A 21,362-nucleotide genomic window follows, 5' to 3' on the forward strand; every position below is an offset into this window, starting at 1 on the left:
ACCTTTTGTTTTCCCCAACATTTTTGCTTCTTATTTAAAACGGGATAGAATTTTTGTCCCGTGGAACCAGATTGCAAGAGTAAAATTTCAAAAAGTTCATAGTAGGAATAAAATTATATAAATTCCTTGCCAATGTCCACTTTGCTCATTTAGCAGCATGTTTGGAAGGGTGGTAAGAAATAATTATACTACCTCATAGCGACAAAAGATAAGTGCAGCGCATATAAAGTGGTGCTTTCAAGTAAACAAGCCAGATGGATATTAACTTTTGGTTGTAAAACTGAGAACTCCCAGAATGTCTGCAAACTTAAACGCAACGGCGAATGGAACTCAACCACCAAGCGGCACTACGCCGGATACCAATGCAACAGAAAATGTCGGTAAAGCCTTTGCTTACTGCCTGATTCTTGTTGTTTCGCTAGCCGGGAATACCTCGATCGTAATAATTGTCTACAAGACGAAAACCATGCGAAGAACAATCAACTACTTCATCGTAAACATGGCAATGTCCGATCTTCTGTTTCCAATCTTAGTATTTCCGTCGGTCCTCACAGACCTGCATGACGGCTTCGGGTTTTTCGGCTATCAACTCGGTCAGGCCTTTTGTAGTGCGATGAAGTTGCTACAATACGTCTCCGCTTTTGTCTCCGTCGAGGGTCTGGTGTTGATCGCTGTGGATCGTTTTGGAGCTGTAGTATTTCCCCTTCGCCCTCCGCTTATAAGTCCAAAACTATGCCCCTTGTTCAGTCTCGGTACTTGGGTTGTTGCAATTGCTTTGTCATTCCCCGCTTTTTATGCCTAAAAACCAGTAGAAAACACAGGGAAAGTAAACTGCTTCTGGTTTTGGAAAGAATCTTTTCTCAGAGACACTTACTCTTTTGCTATACCTTTTGCTTTCGCTTTTATCTCTTTCATCATGATGGTTATATTTTACTCTATTGTCATTTTCAAGCTCAAGTCACAAAAGATTCCGGGCGAGCAATCGAACAACGCCGAGGAGCAACGCGTGAGAAGGCACAGAAAAGTAGTAAAGATGGGGGTTGCTATCCTGACAGGGTTTGCCTTATGCTGGGGGCCTATGAATGTTTTCACTGTCCTGAATGTCTTAGTATGGGATAACAGCACTAGATTGTCTTGTGGCATCTCAACCTACTGGTATGTAGCCTTGTTTATAGCTCACACAAACTGTGCTTTAAACCCTTGCATCTGTTTCACATTCAGTGGAAATTATCGTCAAGGCCTGAAAGGTCTCCTTGGATGCCATGGAACATTGCAGAGATAATTTCTCAGTTCTGCAGCGCCAATGCAAACTGACCACTTTCAGAAATCCTGGGATAACTGCACTAAATGATCTTTGCCTTGGCATAACCAACAGCGAAACATCAATTAGTGTAAAAATCATCTTTGCACGAAGTGGAAACGAACAATTTGTTACCTTTTGATGAACAATCCCATTGGCAGGAATAACATTTTAAGGGAACAGTGTGAAAGTCGGAGCGATTTGTCAATAACTGGACATCTTCGCTTGTCAATTATTGATGAAGCAATTCTTGGCAAGGCGGAGTGAACTGATAATGATTCTGAAAACTGCATGTAAATAACATTTTTTTCTACACACTTTTTTAAAAATCATTATGATAACGCACGCGGAGCAATATCAGGAATTAGCCGGAAGATGTCGGACGAAACAAAAAAGGTCTTGCGAGACAGAAGTAGTCAAAGATATTCCAAAAGATCCAAAACGTTAGTTTGAAACATGTCAATTGTGAAGACCCCATGACCACAAATTGTTTTTATGAAGAGCTAGAAAAATGGGCGTCAGAAATTGTAAATATTTCGCTGTGAAATAAATATTTTTTAGCCTAAACAGATTGCACAGATATTCTGCTTTCAATACGACACAAAACTAATACAGCATTTCCTCACCCGCCGAAATAGAAAGGTTTTATTAACTACTTTTTTAACTGCTTCTAAACAACACAGCCATATGGAATAGTAGGTAACGGTTATTTTTTTTTTCTAAATGAAACACCGTTGGCAATCAATTTAAGTCTTACTACTTCTTACTTCTCAATAAAAGCTAGATGGATTTATGTTACGTAGAACCTAATGGCAAATGGCAAGTGAAATAATGTAAAGAACTTCGTGGTAGTAAAATAAATTACGTTTTAGCCACTGTCTACTTCGCTCATTTGGCAGCATGTTTGAAAGGACACAGCAGATGGCTAGTAATTGTTATACCGGATAATAGCGACAATAGATAAGTGCAGCGCGTATGAAGTGGTGCTTCCAAGTAAACAAGGCAGATGGACAATTATTCTTAGTTAATGATCCCCTTTTCGAGGGCTGGTTGAGTTGCTGCTAAAGTAATACATAAGTGACAATGACACTGTGGTTTTGGGTAAAATTTGGGTGGCAGGGAAGCGCGACTTGGGACTAGGGTCCCAGGAGGAGGCCCTCTTGGGGGAAGTACAGATTAGGTGGTACCTGGGGTAGCCACCCTGGGCTTAATGTTCCAGACCTGCCTCCAGGGGTGAGGCCTATATCATACAGTCCCGAGGGATTGTGGGAACCAGGAGGGGGAGCCTCCTGGGGGAGTACAGATCAGGTGGTACCGAGGGTAGCCACCCTGAAATGGGTATTTCTCCGAACCTGTCTCCAGTGCGCTAGAGCTTTATAAGGTGCAGCGAATGGGTGCATTTCCCTGCCACTAACCTTTAATATCAAATAACAATTGCGATAAAGCTAAGTATAATAAGACAAAAGTTTAAGTTACAATGTAAAAGACTAGCTTTCCTTTATAAAAGGAATGGTAGCATTAAGCAACAGCTATATATAAGATATATAAAAGCAAACGCCAACTAAAAGGTAAAATAACCTAAGGCAAGGGTTCCAATCATGGGAGTGTGGACGACAAAAGAACTTGTGAAGGATCTGCACGGAGTGACAATGATTGCAAGTTCGTACTGTTTATTGAAATACTTGCTATGAAAATTAAAGTTTGCAGACAAATTACTCCTACATGTCCTATGGATCCAAATGACAAAACCATAGCTTTATCAACCAATGGCAACTAGAGACAAATTAACAGCTGCATTTTTGTCATGTGTTCTTTAAAAAAACTAAAAACCACATTTATTTACAATTTCTGACACCATTTTTCTGGCTCTTCATTAAAGCAATCCATGGGTTCTCATCCTCTCTTGGTTCTTCACAATCGATTGACATGTTTCAAACTATAACGTTTTGGATCTTTTGGAATATCTTTGACTACTTTTGTCTCGCAAGACTTTTTTGTTTCATCCGACATCTTCCTAATTCCTAAGCTTTCCTAATATTGCTCCGCGTGCGTTATTATAATGATTTAAAAAAAAGTGTGTAGAAAAAATGTTATTTAAAAACAGTTTTCAGAATCATTATCAGTTCACTTCGCCTTGCCAAGAATTGCTTCATCAATGATTGACAACCGAGGATGTCCGGTTATAAGCAAATCACTCAGTGTGGAACTCGGGCCGAGTTAAACACTGTTCCCTAATGTTATTTCTGCCAATGGGATTGTTCATCAAAAAAATAACAAATTGTTCGTTGCCACTTCGTGCAAAGATGATTTCTTCTCTGATTAATGTTTCGCTGTTGGTTATGCCAAAGCAAAGATCATTTAGTGTCAAATTATCCTAGGATTTCTGAAAATGGTTAGCTTGACGCTGCAGAAATTATCTCTGCAATGTTCCATGGCGTCCAAAGATATCTTTCAGGCCTTGCGATAATTTGGTTTTTTTTTTTTTTTTTTTTTGCGCCTTGTCGATAATTTCCACTGAATGTGAAACAGATGCAAGGGTTTAAAGCACAGTTGTGTGAGCTATAAACAAGGCTACATACCAGTAGGTCGAGATGCCACAAGACAATCTAGTGGTGTTATCCCATACGAAGACATTGAGAACGGTGAAAACATTCATAGGCCCCCAGCATAAGGCAAACCCTGTCAGGATAGCAACCGCCATCTTTACTACTTTTCTGTTCTTTTTCCGTTGCTCCTCGGCGTGTTCGATTGCTCGCCGGAATTTTGGGACTGAGCTGAAAATGACAAAGAGTAAATCACAGAGAGAGAGAAGGAAAGCAAAGAAGCAAAAGAGTAAGTGTCCGAGATGAATCTCCAGCCAGAGAACACGGGGGAGGCAAAAAAAGCCGCAAAAAAGTGGGGAAGAGGAAGCAACAACCCAGGACGAGAGAACAAGGACAGTGAAGCGGAGGCGAAGGGGAAAACTACTACAGCCCAAACGAGGGACCGAGGAGACAAAAGCGGAGAAGAGCAACACACGCACACAAAAGCCGACGAGGAAGCCGAAAAACCAGAAGCCATCATACAGGTCTGGAGGACGACGGAAACACAAAGATTGGAAACAGAAGACGGACTGCCATGTACGATGAAGTAGTGATTGTTCTTCGCATGGTTTCGTCTTGTAGACAATTATTACGATCAAGGTATTCCCGGCTAGCGCAACAACTAGAATCAAACAGTAAGCAAATGTTTTACCGACTTTTTCTGTTGTAAGGTTATCCGGCGTAACGCAGCTTGGTGATTGAGTTCCATTCGCCGTTGTGCTCAAGTTTGCTGACATTTTAGGATTTCTCAGTTTTACAACCAAAAGTTAATGCCCATCTGGATTGTTTACTTGAAATCACCGCTTTATATGTGCTGCACTTATCTTTTGTCGCTATGAGGTGGTATAATTATTTCTTACCATCCTTTAAAACATGCTGCCAAATGAGCAAGGTGGACATTGGCTTGAACTTTAATTAATTTTATTGTTACTATGAATTTTTTGATATCTTTACTCCTGCAATTTGGTTCTACGGGACGTAAATTCTATCCCGTTTTCATTTAGAAGCAAAAAATTTAAGGGAGAACAAGATTTTGATTTTATTAGGCTTCGTGGTATGGTAATCATCAAACTAGTTTGAAACAGGCTTGGTTCCAATTTCTCTGCAGAATTTTGAGCACGCAAACAGGTAGATCTTAAGAACTTTCTTTACTCTGTCGTTTTTATTGAGTAGTAGAGAGCCCATTTAAACTTTCTACATCACAGTTCACGCTACTCGCTGTGTACGGAAGAAGGAGACCCCAGTTTGGGGTATCTAATAAATATCTGCATTGAACGAAAGTCTATTTGTTCAGATGTATTTATTCAGGAAGGAAATCAAGTTTCTAGGGCTTCTTAATTAGTCTTTTAGCTATATTGCATTTACCAGGGGCCACTCTTTATTGACCAAACGTGAGGTCCAGATGTAGAAATATTAACTCTTTAGTTGGCCCCTTTTGTTAATTTTCTATATAGTTACTAGTTCAGCGACACCTGGCTGAGTTGTGTTAATTCAAGACAATGGATCACTTTCGTTTTGTGTTTTCGCAAACGGTTTCGTTGAATTGACCGCAAATATAGTAGCATCCACCAATTAGACTGTTTCTGCCAAGGAAAAAATCCATCACAGCCTGCAAAGTAACTTGTAAAGTAAGGTCCCATTTTGTCAAAGTTACCTCTGCGTCAGCGGGCTATTACGTCTAAGGAGACTCTTCAGGCCTTGACGATAATATCCACTGAATGTGAAACAGATGCAAGGGTTAATGGCAGAATTTGCGCTAGCCAGAAAAAGAGCAAAAAACTGGAACTGCGTGATGCCACAGGATAATCTAGTGGTATTGTCCCAAACAAAGTACGAAAGAAAAAGATACGTGTTCACCGGTGCCCAGCAAAAGACAAATCCTGACACAATAGCAACTGTCATCTGCAACACGTTTCTGTGCCTTCTAACGCGTTGCTCCTCGGCGTTGCTTGATGACTCGCCTGGGATCTTCTGTGATGCGAGCCTGAAAACGACGATAGAGTAAAGTCCGAGCATCGATGCGAAAGAGATAACATATAGTAGTAGGGGTAGAACTAGAAGGTATACCTCTCCGAAATAAGCGTCGCTAAAGCGCGCCATACACATCCACTTCCCTTCGTATTCGACAAGTTTGAATGCGAACACATATGGGAAGCTCAAGACTACTGCAAAAATCCAAGTGGCGAGAATTAAGTAGGGGCACAGCTTTGAGTTGATGAGCGGACGACGAAATGGGTACACCACGGCTCCAAATCGATCCACAGCTATCAGGATCAGGCACTCAGTCGACACAAAACAAGAAATATAACTCATGAGAGGGTTCGCCTTACAAAAGACCTGCCAAAATAGATCGTGACCGTTAGACCACAACTGCGGGTACAAATCTATAATTCTCTTCGGAATAACAAAAATTGGTACCAGCATATCGGACATAGCCATGTTAACGATGAAGTAGTTGATAGTTTTTCGCATGGATTTTGTCTTGTAGACAATTATTCCGATCAAGGTATTCCCGGCTAGCGAAACAATAAGAATCAGGCAGTAAGCAAAGATTTTTCCGATTCTTTCCGCTGTGAGGTTACCCAAACTGGAGCAGTTTGGTGGCTGAGTTTCGTTCACCGTCGTGTTAAAGTTTACCCTCATTCTGGTCTGTCTTTGACGGCTTAAACTTCAATTAATTATTCTCCATCAGGCTTCTTTTTTTGAAAGCGCCGTTTTTCGGACGGTGTACTAAGCGATTACCACAGCAAACTATTAACTACCTATTTCTTGTGACGTTGAAATATGCTGTCAAATCAGTAACGTTGAAGTTTTCTGAGAATCAGTAATTGCTTTTAAGTCGACTTGTTGAAATCTTTACACCTGCTTCAAGCTCTATTTCAGCTCTGCATGTGGGTGATTGCCGGATTTGTCGTATATGGTACAAAATACATCAAAGCTTGAAAACGAGCGAGATCCAATTTCTCGGCAGAATGTTGAACTAGTATGTTAGATTTTAACAAGATTAGTGTAAGCAATGAAGTCAATTTCTACTAAGATAATTGATCGCGCTGTGAGAGTAATGGAAAAACTTGATGGCGTCTGCCATAAAAAATGCTCTTTTTGTTTCCAAAATAAAAACAGGTTGCTGGAGGTTAAACACAGTTAACCTTGTACCTGACTAAACGTGAAAATATAAGTTACTTGGACTAAAGCAACCAGAACGAACCTTGTGCTCCATTCACCGTTTGTTCCTTTTGTTCGCTTATATTCTGGTGCTTTAGTGATTTCTTTTTCATGCTATTCATCTTCTACTAATTGCAAACTAATGACCTACGGATAGTCTCTGTTGTGCGATTTTGACCAATCAGCCCACGGTTGTCTATTGTCCGTCGTGCTTTTCCAACATACTGTCAAATCATGAAAATTATTTTAAGCTAAAATATAATGTATCTTTCGGCAGCTATTTAAGTTTGCCTCCTGCTGCTATTTTGGCTTTTCTTGAAGGCCATTCATGGGCCCTATTGATGAATTTAACGCCTAAAAACGTTTGGTCAGGAATCTTTTCGCCTACTTTTCGTTACGTAGAAGTTCCTTCTGTTCCAAAGCTATGTCTAAGGAAATATTGTAGAAATGATATTTTCTATTTTTTTTTTAAAACTGAATTGAAAACATTTTACAAGTTCTTCGATTCAATAAGACAGAATTATATTATATGACTTAAACCTCAAAACAAACGTTGAAATTCGTAAGAGAACTGGTCACCAAGGTTGTTGTAATTCTGAGCAAATAAGAAACTGGGATATCTCGAGTTCCACATTATCTCCTTAATAATATTAAAAGTACTTCTGCGAATGTAACTGTACACTAAAATTAAAATTACGCTACTTATAGACCTTTCACTATTTTTAAAATTTCCTGCCGTTGAGTCTTTCAAAGCAAAGACCATTGCTTGTTTCCTAAGCGGTAGAGTATGACAGGCGCGGTGGACAAACAGCTAGAGCACTGGACACCGAATTGAACGGTCCGGGTTCGAGCCCTGGCCGGGGCGCTGCGTTGTGTTCTTGGGCAAGACACTCACACTCTCACAGTGCCTCTCTTCGCCCAGGTGTTTAAATGGGTACCGGCGAACTTATACAAGGGGTAACCATGCGATGAACTAGCATCCCATCTGGAAGGAATAGAAATACTCCTAGTCGCTTCATGCTATGGTAACCGGAATAAGCTCCTGCCTGATGGGTCGCCAGGCTCATACGCAGACTTTACCTTTTAATTAATCGGTAGAGTATGGTTTGATATTGCCCCGAGATTAACCCTGCAATGTTTCTTAACATCCAAAGAGATCTTTCAGGCATAACTTGACGATAATTTCCACTGAATGTGAAACAGATACAAGGGTTTAAACCCCGGGGGGGGGGGGGGGGGTGTTTTTTTTTTTTTTTTTTTTGGGTCGGTCTCCTTCCCTTCTCTTTTTTTTTTTTTTTTCTTTTTTTTTTTTTTTTTTTTTCTTTTTTTTTTTTTTTTTTTTTAAAAAAAAAATAATTTTTTTTTTTTTTTTTTTTTTTTTTTTTTTTAAAAGTGTTTTATAAAAAAATTTTTCTTTATATAAAACCCCCCCCCCCCCCCCCCCCCCCCGGGTTTAAAGCACAGTTTGCGTGAGCCATATACACGACTATATACCAGTAGGTTTTGATGCCACAAGACAATATAGTGGTGTTATCCCATACAAAGACAATCAGAAAGGAGTAGATTATAAGTGGCCCCCAGCATAAGGCAGAACCTGACACAATAGCAACCGCCATCTTCACCACTTTTCTGTGCCTTCTCACGCATTGTTTCTCAGCGTTGTTCGATTGCTCACCTGGAATATTTTGCGACTTGAGTTTGAAAAGGATTATAGAGTATAGAATGATTATCAAGGGGAAAGAGATGGCAGCGAAAACTATACGCATTCCATCACTATAATATGTGAAAGGGGTTTCTTTCCATTGCCAGCTGCACCTTAATTTTCCTGTGAATTCAATAGCGTTGTAGGCGAAGAAAATTGGGAAGAACAAGGCAATTGCAACTATCCAAGTGGTGAGAATGAAGAAGGGACATAGCTTTGAACTGATAAGCGGAGGACGAAGGGGAAAAACCACAGCTCCAAATCGATCCACTACGATCAGGACCAGGCTCTCAGCAGAGACGACAGAGGATAAGTATTGTAAGGGACTCACCACTTTGCACAAGGCCTGGCCATTCAAAAACCAGGAGCTAACGTTCAGCTCTGTTATAATCAAGGTCGGAAATACAAAGATTGGATACAGCAGATCGGACATGGCCATGTTTACGATGAAGTAGTTGATGGTTCTTCGCATGGTTTTCGTCTTGTAGACAATTATTCCGATCAAGGTATTCCCGGCTAGCGAAACAAGAAGAATAAGGCAGTAAGTAAAGATTTTACCGACTTTGTCTGCTGCGAGGGGACTAGCACAGCTTTGTTGTTGAGTTCCATTTGCCGTTGAGTTCAAGCTTGCGGACATTCTGGGATTTCTTAGTTTTACGAGCAAAACTAACTGTCCATCTGGCTTGTTTATAAGAAAGCACCAGTTTATATGTGCTGCACTTATAAGTTACCGCTCTTAGCCGGTACAATAATTACTTACCATCCAACTGCATGCTGTGTCCTTTCAAACATGCTGTCAAGTCTACGTACATTGACTAAAAGTTAATTAATTTCAGCACCACGATGGTCTTTACATGATTTTATTTGCTATTAGCTGCACGTTCTACTTGACATAGTATTGAGTAGTAAATAGTAGTAAGACTTCATTTAAGTGTCAACGGAGTTTAACTTTACCCACTGCTCTGTCGTTTGAAAGTAACTAGATAGAGCTAAAAAAGTAGTTTATAAAAGGTTCGTTTTGAGCGGGTGCGGGAAACACTGTATTAGATTTGTGCCGCACTCAAAGCGGAGTGTCTGCTTTCATCAACCAGTGGCAACTAGAGACAAATTAAAAGCTGCATTTTTCTTGTATTCTTTAAAAAAGACTATCAAATCTGTAAAGGCTAAAACGTACTTATTTCACAGCGACTATTTACAATTTCTGACACCCATTTTATAGCTCTTCATAAAAGCAATTTTTGGGTTCTTCACAATCGATTGACATGTTTCAAACTAAAAAGTTTTGGAACTTTTGAAGTATCTTTAACTCCTTTCGGGTTGTTTGACCTTATTTTGTTTCATTCGATATCTTGCTCATTCCTAAAATATTGCTCCGCGTGCGTTATTATAATGATTTTTAAAAACAGTTTTTTGAAAAAATGTTATTTACATGCAGTTTTCAGGATCATTATCAGTTCACTCCACCTTGCCAAGAATTGCTTCATCAATGATTGACAAGCGAGGATGTCCAGTTATTAGCAAATCACTCCGAGTTCCACACTGTTCCTTAATGTTATTCCTGCCAATTAGATTATTCATCAAAAAGATAACAAATTGTTCGTTCCCAGTTCGTGTAAAGATGATTTCTTCACTTATTAATGTTACGCTGTTGGTCATGCCAAAGCAGAGATCATTAACTACAATTCTCCAAGGCTTTCTGAGAATGAGTTGGTTTTTCAGAAATTATCTCTGCAATGTTCCATGGCATCCAAGGAGACCTTTCAGGCCTTGACGATAATTTCCACTGAATGTGAAACAGATGCAAGGGTTTAAAGCAGCGTTTGCGTGAGATATAAATACGACTATAAACTTGTAGGATATGATGCCGCAAGACAATCTAGCGGTGTTGTCCAATACATTTCCAAAGACATTCAGAAAAGCGCCAGATAAGACTGGCCCCCAGCATAGGACAAACCCGGACACAGTGGCAACCGCCATCTTCACGGGGCACGTTTCTGTGTCTTCTCACGCGTTGTTCCTCAGCGTTGGCCGATCGGCTCGCCTGGAATCTTCTGCGACTTGAGTTTGAAAAGGATTACAGAGTAAAGGATGAATATCGATTAAGGCGAAAGTGATAAGAGAAAAAAACTATGCATATAAATTGACTATAATATCCGACAGGGTTTTTCCCCCCATTGCCAGCTGCATCTAAAATTTCCTGCTTGTACAAAGACTCGGGAAGGACAAGGCAACTGCAACTAATCAAGTAGCGAGGACAAGGAAGCGACTCAGCTTTGAACTGATGAGCGGGAAGGATGAGCGGGAAGGACAAGGCAACTGCAACTAATCAAGTAGCGAGGACAAGGAAGCGACTCAGCTTTGAACTGATGAGCGGAGGACGAAGGAGAAAAACCACAGCTCCAAATCGATCCACTGCGATTAGTACCAGGCTCTCAACGGACACGAGAGGGGATATATTTTGTAAGAGCATCATCACTTTGCACAAGACCTGGCCATAAAAAAAAAACAGAAACTACCGTTCAGTTGTGTAAATTTTTCGTCGATTTTGGAATATTCTTTGAAATATTCTCATGGAATCTTTGTAAAAATCCGTTTTTACGTTGTTTCAGTAGAAGCGTATAGTTGCTTCAATATGTCAATAGCCCTATAATTCCATAACGTTTGCTTCTTTCGGCAAAATGTTGGCGTTTTGCCCTAACATTGTTGTGTCACTTAAGGACAATACTCATATTCTACATCTGGCAAAAACATTCTGCATGCAATGAGCGCCTCTCAACTAAGGCTAGGCTTTTTAATACTGCTTATGCAAACTGACAAAGTACTTATAAACTGAAGCTCTAAAATGCAAAAACGAGCATGGTGAACCCCTCTTTATATTTCATTTTTTATGTACTAGTTGTCATTAACAACTTTGCAAAATTTAATAAAGAAGTATTTTTCAACAATGACACGAGCATAGAACAAAGAAAAAATTCTGTTCCCCAACTCCCCTCCCCTCCCCCGTCTTTTTTTTTTTTTTTTTTTTTTTTTTTTTTCCTTTTTTTTTTTTTTTTTTTTTTTTTTTTTTTTTTTTTTTTTTTTTTAAAAAATTTTTTTTATTTTTAAACAATTGTAATATTATGCTGTCTCTTTTTGTTAATTAAGTTTTTCCAATTTTGGTTTTCTGTCCAAGGATTGAAGAACACTCACTGTAAATTGTTGGGATTGCACCTCCACTGCAGATTGTATGTTGCTTGGCTTGCAAGATTCCGAAATTGAAATTGCAAGATTTCAGATTCTGAGACCAACTTTACTTTTTGCACAAGATACCGAGACACTAGTTAAATTTGTGGGCCCGAGATTTGAAGATTCCACTTGAATTGGCCGAGACTCATTTTATTTTAAGGACCATGTTAGTTATACCCCTCGAATTCAAACAAGTAATATTTCTTTTTCATTTAAACTTTGCGTCAGTCCTTTCTAACTTTCCAGGAGTCTTTCGCTTCATGTTTTTCACAGTTTCTTATTAGCGTTTAGTTTTGTTAATGTAATATTTATATTGATGGATGGATCGCGCGCAACAGAATAACGGATCCAGCCGACCCCCTTTTAATCAATCGTCATCCCTTAAAAATATAACTCAGACAAATACAAGACAGCTTTTTTGCGCTTTTCAAAAACACGTGAACTCTGAAGGTAAAACCCAACTAATGATTGTGTTTTTGTTGCTGTCAATCACAATTGTGACAACCAATGAACCTTGAAAAACAGAAACAAACAAAATGGATTAAAAAATACCAATTAAAACTGACCGACATGGTCTTCCGACCTGGTTGAAGTGAACCCTTGTTTCCCGAGAGGTTCACTGAGATGATTGACAGCAGCAAAAAGCACAAACCGTTTGTTGAGGTTTAGATTTCAGAGTTCGCATGTTTTTGAAAACCACAATAAGAGTACAAATTGCGTTTATTTCCACTCGATGAATGAAATACTTTCATCTGTAAAAAATTCTGAGTTTTCTGAATCACAGATTGGTCATAAAAACATTTTAGTAAAAATCTGATTTATAAATACCTCGATCAGAAAAGACTGTATACATGCATATAATATCGCAACACATTCACATGATAAATGCAACTGCAAAGCTAGTTTAGTCCTTGACCTCTCCAATTGGTTGCCATGTAATCAGAGTCATTTGCATCTGAGTTGACATCATGTAAGCACATTTGAAATATATACCAGATATTAAGTTCCAAACTATCTTTATTTACTACCGGTATTTTTATTTATTGAGCATTCCATTTTTATTTTATTTAAAGCTTATGTAGTTAATATTTTTAGCAACTTAAGAATTCAGTAAATACATTGAGATTAAGATGAGCCACCTAACTACATAAGGTTTCAATGAGCGATAAAACCTCAGGCACATTTACATTTGTAAAATTTTCAAATGTAAATGTATGGCATGCCGTCATTGATTTATTATGTAATTTTGTTGCTCATCGTTCAACTGAAGTATTAAAATTATACTATTTTATTGCTATTTTATATGTTTCTGTTGGTTCAGTATTATTCAAAAATATTGTCATTTGGAACCTATTTTAAGTTTTACTTTCCATACATGGTTACATGTGGAAATCCCAGATTGAAATCTATTTTTGGCAACCAACTAAAGAGGTCAGAGATGAAACTGGTTTTGTAGCCACATATTTTGCCTAAATGTGTGTTGAAAGTGAATGCCAACAAGGACTCCCCTATTTAAGATGCTGTTTAGCTATGCTTTCTTTTCTATATATATCAATTCTCCTTACTATTTCACATACATTTCTTTAAATGTTAGTTCGGAGAATTTAGCGGTACATCGAGACAATATTCTCTAGTTGATGATTGTCTTTGTTCTCATCACTTGACTGATGAAAAGTGGATTAATAATGTAAAGAGAAACCAGTTGTTGATCACTTGATCTTCTCTGTCATGCTTGTCAGTGACGACAGGAATCTTGACTGGACCACAGACAAAGCTACATGCATGTTCTTTTAGACGTTGATCTTCACTGCAAGCTTTTGATTTGCAATGTTATGAATTTGAAAGTATTTGCTGCATTAAGTGATGGTGAGTTCAGAAAAAAAAATTAAGGCTCTGTCTTCTTCTAAGAATTGTTTTGGACTGGGATAGGATCCTGTGAAACAGAGCCTGCGAAGACAAAAAGAAAAAAAATAACTGAAGATTTGCGAGAAAGAGATGGCTAGGTGAATCTTCTAGATGGAAATTGAGTCATTTACAGATAAGTGCAACTACTTGAATGGGGTCACTTGGAAAAACATTAAATAAGTGTTAAAATGATTAAAAGAGACTACCGGTATCTAGCTGCGCATAGCATTGCGAAAGGCCTGTCACCCCACCAGTATCTTACGGAATTCAGTCCATATTTGGTGATAAAAAAGGTCGCTATCCTTTGTTCTCAGCTACACGTTGTTTTGACATGTTCCTACAACATGCCCTCTCATGTTCAAAGATGTATATAAAAGAAGTATATATTTTAATAGTAAATACCATTTTTCTAAGGTCCTCTTTCTTCGTAACAAAGCACCATCTCTGCTACTTAGTAAGGAACCAATTGACACAACAGTAAGTTAGTTGATTTGGTGTCTGTATTGACTGGAATCCAACTAAAAGAATAAAGAAAGTAAATGACTAGTTAATATGTACCATTAGAAAATGCAAACTCAGGATAATTATTAGCAAGCTCAGAAATCGACAAAATAAATTATGAAGACAAAAACATTCAAAGATCATGTTACTATCCATACTATATATTAATTTATTTCACTATAACTTTACTAACCTAGAAGAGTACTGGTGAAATATGTCCTTTCCCATACTTGGCCAACATCAGTCAACATCAATTGTCCCAGCCTGGAGGATCAAAGAAAGTACATTGCAGTGTAACCATTTTATAAGTGTATCCAAGTTGTTTCACTGTAACAATTACATTCTTGAGAACACTTAACCTCGAATTATTTTTTTTTTTTTTTTATTTTACACTTACAGTTCAGGCTTATTGTTTCCTTCCAGACATAATACTGGTACTTTTCTGGGGTATTTATTGTGCACCTCCCCCTCCTGCCCCCCCCCCCCCTCCCCCTCGCCCCAACCCCGTTCTGTTGCGCTGCCTATGGCTTACCATTTTTCCTTGTAACATAATTGCAAGTCCATGAAATCTTTTTATCAATCGCACTTTTGCCAACTTTTCCTTTGCCAAACAAAATAAGGCTCATGTGGTAGGAAGGCTTTAACACTTCACCGATAAACCTGAAAAAATAATCAAATATAAGCTTGTTATACATATATGAACATATTATATGTCGTAGCTCCTTGAGAATTAGCAATCACTGCCATTCCTGAACGCATTCTGCATAAGCTGGATTAGACTGCATTCATTTCTAGTCAAATTCGTAAATTAACACAAGCCTTCAGTCTTTGGCCAGGGATTAAAACGCAACATGGAGTTTAATACTGGCTACTAGAGCCTAGAAGCGGAAGTATTTGGGCACATTTACCAGCCGGATTCCAAAGAAGAAACTGAAAGTGTGTGTTTGAAAAGCTTCAACGAACTGATAAATATTCTGCCTGGTATGTTTTTTTTTAAAGAAAAGTGGGTTAACAAACTGCGCATGTTGATTTAAAAAGAACATTGGACATCCTAACTTACCGTCCGCCATCTTGAATTTGACAGAAAAACTGCTGAACATCTATTTGTACTGTCGGCTCAAGAGACTCTAATTCGTTCCCAGGGTTTTCTCTTCCATGGCGATTCTGCAAGCCGACAAAAAATATTTATAAGAGTTTTTGTCCTGAAAAAATAAGTCCGGAGTACAAACAGAAGCCGTGTGCGCTCCTACAAACATGTATAAAGTCCACAATTCCGACTTCCGAAAATTGTCGAAAATGACGAAGACGTCCACCTTGCCATTTCTGAAAGTGGCCGAAGCTTTTTGACGCGAAAGCCGAAAGCCGAAAGTTCAACTATGAGCGAGAAAGAATGAGTGAGTGAATTTCGAAGGCGTTCCCGACGTTTTTCGAACATACTCTGCGATGCCCGAAGATGTTCGGAATACGATGATTTGACGCAGCCGAAGATGTCGGAAGCTTTCCGAAGACTGCCTTGGGCTTAGTGCCCAGTCCCACAATGCATTTTACTAGGTTTGACGGATTTGATAATTCATGGGATTACGATTGAATCGAATAAACAAACTGCTGGGTTTCTGATCGAGACAGCGCATGACAGACATTATAATTCAGCAACTGTGCATGTCCGTTGTATGTCGGTAAATGAACGATTTCTTCGAATTCGTAAAAACAAATATTTAATATATGGGGGGAGGAAAAATATTTTTTTATCTACCATTGAGTGGACTGAGAATAAATTTTATAACATGTTTTCCTCCCTTTGAAGAGTGAACATTAAGATGTTTTGTTAGTTAACAAAACTCAAACAACAACAACAGCAGCAATAACAAATGGGCATCTTATCTATACACACTTTCGTTCATTAAACTTTTAATTAAATAATGATCGTGTATAAATAAAGGTTGTATACAAGTATGTATTTAACAATATAACAATAGCACTGAGAAGAAGAAAGGATACCAGTTTCCAGAGGCAGACCTGAAAAATATCGAAAAGAAAGAGGAAACGAGAAGGAAACAAAGAAGAAGAAAACGCATGTACGATGATCTATATTATCATACATTGTGTTATATGAATTTACAATTATACGTCACCATGTATTAAAATATAATAACAATACACTAGTTATATAGTGCTAGTTGCATTATTTGTTCTTACATGTACATACATTGCCCAAAAATAATCTTACATGTACAGATTGATACATGATCATCTTGTTGCCTTACATGATCTTACCTAGCCATACATTGTGATACATGGACCTACATAATCTTACATGACCATTAATTAGATACAGTTCTAGCCCTACAATTAAGGCCTTACATAGCCATCCTTTGTCAGTCAACAAAGCCTTATGTAGTAATCATTCGTAGTCAGTCTGGCGGGCAGTCATGGTCTTTTTCCTGTCTTATGTGAAACATAACTAACAGGTTAGTAGACTTAACAATTATTCCACAAACGTGCAAATTGTTGAATATGAGATGGCCGGCTATCATCGCATATCCAACAAGCGCGGGTGGAATAATTGTTTAACTAAAGCACGGTTAAAGCTATGAAAATGCGGTAATGCCACAGTTTTTAACGATGCATATATGCATGTTGTTCTTTCTCGAATTTCTAGGAGGTATATCACATGAAATTAAAGTCCGTTTTATTTGTTCTTGTGGCCCTCTAGGCCACACGACTGTTTCAGTGATCAGGATTGATTTACAGTATATTTTTGACATTTTAAAATGATCCTCTGGCACATCAATGAGTGAATCAACTAGGAGTCACTCACGCGCTGTTCCCATCATGGCTCTGTGGCTCAGATGGTAGAGCAGTGGACCTGTAACCCGAAGGTTGTGGGTTCGAATCCCACCTAAGCCCCTTTTTGTTTAAGGGGGCATACTTTTTATACATGTTATAGTTTCGAATAATCCCCAGGCACGTAAATAAAGGTTATGGGTTTGAATCCCTACCTTTCTCGCATACTAGAAAGCACAACTCTTTTTCGAAACGATCCGGACATTGTAAAAATTGTAAAAAAATGATATCATTTTCATACCCTATTAAACTATACCTAGTAATTTTGTTTAAATTTTGATATTTCAGTCCAACTGACATAAAGCCAGTTCGTTCTCTGACCAAATGGACACAGGCACACGCTCAGGTTCGTGCGTTAGCACTGGCAGGGGTTCATGTCTTCGCAAGCACTCGCATGGCAGTCACACTGGCACTGGCTCTGTGTCATAAGGTCAGACGGAAGAAACAAAGGCCGCAATATTTAGAGAGGAAGCCACATCAGCCATAGCTGGTTTTCATGTGGGTCTTATTTCCAGATCGAATTTGAATTTAAATTTCATTTTGTTTTTTAGAAGGAAGGAAACCCGAAGTGCCTGGAGAAAAATCCCTCGGAGCAAGGCGAGAACCAAACAACAAACTCAGCCCAACTACTTATCTATTTATATAATCATACTTTACCCTACATAATAGTCCGGTGGGCATCAACGGTCTTCTTCCTGTCTAATGCGATTCATAACTGAGAAGTTAGTATACTTAACAATTATTCCACAAACGCACAAACTGTTGAATATAAGATGACCGGCTATCATGGTAACTTTATAACCAACAACTAGCGTGAGTGGAATAATTGTTCTACATATATACATATCATGTTCTTATTATGAACAATCATTTCAAAGTTATGCAATTTCTCTTGTTTGTTGTATTTATTGTTTGTGTTTATTTAGAATCACCCACAGGCCTATAAATGAGTAAAACAACTGTGAATCACTCACGCGCTGTTCCCATCATGACTCGGTAGCACAGATGGTAGAGCAGTAGACCTAGCCTGTTATACCTGAAGGTTACAGTGGGTTTGAATCCCACCTATAGCCCCTGTTTTGTTCAAGTGGACGGAAGTTTTTGATAGAATAATCCCAGGCACATAAATGAGTGAGTCAACTCGGATTCACTCACGCGCTGTTCCCATCTTGGCACTGTAGCTCAGATGGTAGAGCAGTGGACCTATAACCCGAATAGTAGTGGGTACGAATCCCACCTGAGCAACTGTTTTTTTTTTTTCTTCAGTGGTCTGGATTTCCGTGTAATTTAGTTTATAGTCATCCTCAGGCATATACGGAGTGAATCAAATAGATTCACTCACGCGCTGTTCCCATCATGGCTCTGTAGCTCAGATGGTAGAGCAGTAAGTCTGTAACCCGAAAGGTAGTCGGTTCGAATCCCACCTGAGCATTTGTTTTTTTTTTTTAACGTAGCATTTTGATTTATAAGAATAATCGTCAGGCATATATATGAGTGAATCGAATGGAATTCACTCGCGCGCTGTTCCCATCGTGGCTCTGTAGCTCAGATGGTAGAGCAGTAGACCTGTAACCCGAATGGTCGTGGGTTTGAATCCCAACTGGATATCAAGGCTTATGGCTAGCCTATCTTTTCTACTAGAAAGTACAATGTACAACCCGTTCCCGAAAACCCTAGATCATTAATTTCTTTCAGATATTTGGATGCAGAAGATGTAATCCCTGCTTGAATACAGGCAGTCCTCTGGGGATTACAGCCGGTAGGTATCTGCATGATCAGACACCTACTGAAAAATTACGTGCTTAACCACCTCTCTGCTACTCAGAACATATTACTTTCTGAGTTGACTAAGGCACTCATTTTTCCTACGTGCAATGGCAGAGCCATGGAATTCCAGTAGGCGCATAGCAGCTCGCCCCCTCTAACTGCAACCGATCCTCGGGAGCGATGCAAGTAGACAAGCACCAAGTGGAACGCGCGAAACCCTGCACCCAGCTTGGGATTACGTTCATGTAGCCAGCTCCGATTTCAAGCAGAAAGATTTTTGAGCTTGTTTTGGAATGATCTAGGATTTTTACGGGAAACGAGTTGTTACCTGAGCAGCAGAAACTATCCATCCAGTCGGATTGATGTCAGGGTAAATCAGTTTTGCAACCAGTTTTTCTTTTAAGTTCTGAGATAAAGAAAATAATCGGCATTAATTCAGTAAATTGGAAAGGGAAACGTTTGGTCTTTGGTCTTGCCGTGGTTTGTCGCAATTGTTCTTTCATGATAAGTAAAATACTGTTAGGAAAAATACAAGACAAAGTGCATGCGCGTAACTCATCTACCGGGAGACGTGAAGCCCGGGGGGGGGCACCCGGTATATTTTTGGATGGGGGTGTGCCGCTGGGAATTTGAAGCCCTTACCCTATACCAGACCATGTTCAGCTGATTTTTGCAACCCTATACTAGACTAGACACTGAAAATCTCTACCCTATCCCATACTTGCATTTTGTTAGAACTGTATCATTATCAGTGTTTTAATGGAAAACCATCTGTGAACAACGATGCCGCGATGATTTTATTTACGTTTAGGAAAGCCTCTATCTCTTCCGAGTTTCTGGACTATATTCGTCATACCGTCGATCGGTTTCCAGGCAAATGCTACCCTTTTCTAGACCAAAACTCTCTGATTTCTATACCCTATCCCAGACTAAACTGCTTGAAAACCATACCCTTCACAGCGGCACATACCTATATAGCTCATGTATGGGAGTGCCCCCCCCGGGACGTGAAGTAACAGTCTTCCATCGAATCAAAGGATTTTTTTTTTTTCAAGTATCAAAAAATTGCTGTTTGATTAATCTCTAACTGAGAAAAGATCGGATTTTTGCTGGCGCTTTGAATTACTGTAGAGCCCTGGTTACTTTTTTAACTTATTCTGAGATCAGCTTTACCGAGTTGTTGTTTAGAGACGTTAAAATGTTGAGAAATAGTCCTGTTTTAAAGTCTTATAATAAAATGAAAATCTATTTGGTGATTACATTACACAAGAAACTCGTGCGTTACCTCCATTAGCCGGGGGTTTAATTTTCCATTGCCTTTCCTCTCTTGTCTGTGGCCACATTCTTTAACTTGGTCACTGTATTCATAAATCGTCTGAAAAATAAATAAGATAAATGTCTATTGTAAACCAAAAATGACCGGCTACCAATTTGAAATGGTTCAGTTCATGAGTAGCTGCATGCTGAAGATTCAGTGAGAACCACACAAATAACCCCCTTGAAGGGTAGAAATATCGTTTTTTGCTGGCGCTATTATAATATTAATTTATTTCTAGTGCATTACATTAAAGGAGAAGTTCACTCCAGAATGGCCATTAATTTTTTTACGCCAATAAAAAGTTTATGCAAAGTTATGTTATTCACCAAAATTTCAGCTTCTAACGAGCGCTTAAACCCTACGAAATCCTTTTTTGAAAACTGTTGCTGGTAGTTGCTGGTAGTTGCTGGTAGTTGCTAGTAGTTGTTGGTTGTTACTAGTAGTTGTTGGTTGTTATTAGTAGTTACTGGTAGTTGCTGGTAGTTGTTGGTTGTTACTAGTAGTTGTTGGTAGTTGCTAGTAGTTGTTGGTTGGTATTAGTAGTTGTTGGTTGTTTCTAGTAGTTGTTGGTCGTTACTAGTAGTTGTTGGTTGTTACTAGTAGTTGCTGGTAGTTTTTGGTCGTTACTAGTAGTTGTTGGTTGTTACTAGTAGTTACCGGTAGTTGCTAGTAGTTGCTGGTAGTTGCTAGTAGTTACTGGTAGTTGCTGGTAGTTGCTGGTTGTTACTAGTAGTTGCTGGTAGTTGCTAGTAGTTGTTTGTTGTTACTAGTAGTTGCTGGTAGTTGCTAGTAGTTGTTGGTTGTTACTAGTAGTTGCTGGTAGTTGCTGGAAGTTGTTGGTTGTTACTAGTAGTTGCTGGTAGTTGCTAGTAGTTGTTTGTTGTTACTAGTAGTTGTTGGTTGTTATTAGTAGTTACTGGTAGTTGCTAGTAGTTGTTTGTTGTTGCTAGTAGTTGTTGGTTGTTATTAGTAGTTGCTGGTATTTGCTAGTAGTTGTTTGTTGTTACTAGTAGTTGTTGGTTGTTATTAGTAGTTGCTGGTAGTTGCTAGTAG

The 21,362-nt window shown here is 38.9% G+C and overlaps 1 protein-coding gene, 1 long non-coding RNA gene and 1 pseudogene across 2 annotated transcripts; 1 reads left to right on the top strand and 2 right to left on the bottom strand.

Moving 5' to 3' along the window:
- The first annotated feature begins 268 nt into the window (after window positions 1-268).
- On the top strand, window positions 269-1,282 carry LOC144658067 (substance-K receptor-like; annotated as a pseudogene).
- A 3,765-nt stretch (window positions 1,283-5,047) lies between these two features.
- LOC144658925 (RYamide receptor-like) lies at window positions 5,048-6,525 on the bottom strand. The gene has a single exon (XM_078519428.1). The coding sequence runs from the start codon at window positions 6,523-6,525 to the stop codon at window positions 5,533-5,535; it is 993 nt and encodes a 330-aa protein (XP_078375554.1). The 3' UTR covers window positions 5,048-5,532.
- A 5,796-nt stretch (window positions 6,526-12,321) lies between these two features.
- LOC144657730 (uncharacterized) lies at window positions 12,322-19,406 on the bottom strand. The gene is made up of 8 exons (XR_013571612.1): window positions 19,320-19,406; window positions 17,877-17,923; window positions 16,742-16,821; window positions 15,441-15,544; window positions 14,913-15,040; window positions 14,574-14,644; window positions 14,282-14,397; window positions 12,322-13,921 (listed from the first exon to the last, which is right to left on the bottom strand). It is a non-coding gene; the product is annotated as an uncharacterized LOC144657730 (long non-coding RNA).
- Between the last annotated feature and the right edge of the window lie 1,956 nt (window positions 19,407-21,362).

This window comes from Oculina patagonica, chromosome 6 (assembly GCF_052425735.1).
Source record: "Oculina patagonica isolate OP01 chromosome 6, crgOcupat, whole genome shotgun sequence".
Classification (NCBI taxonomy): Eukaryota; Metazoa; Cnidaria; class Anthozoa; order Scleractinia; family Oculinidae; genus Oculina; species Oculina patagonica.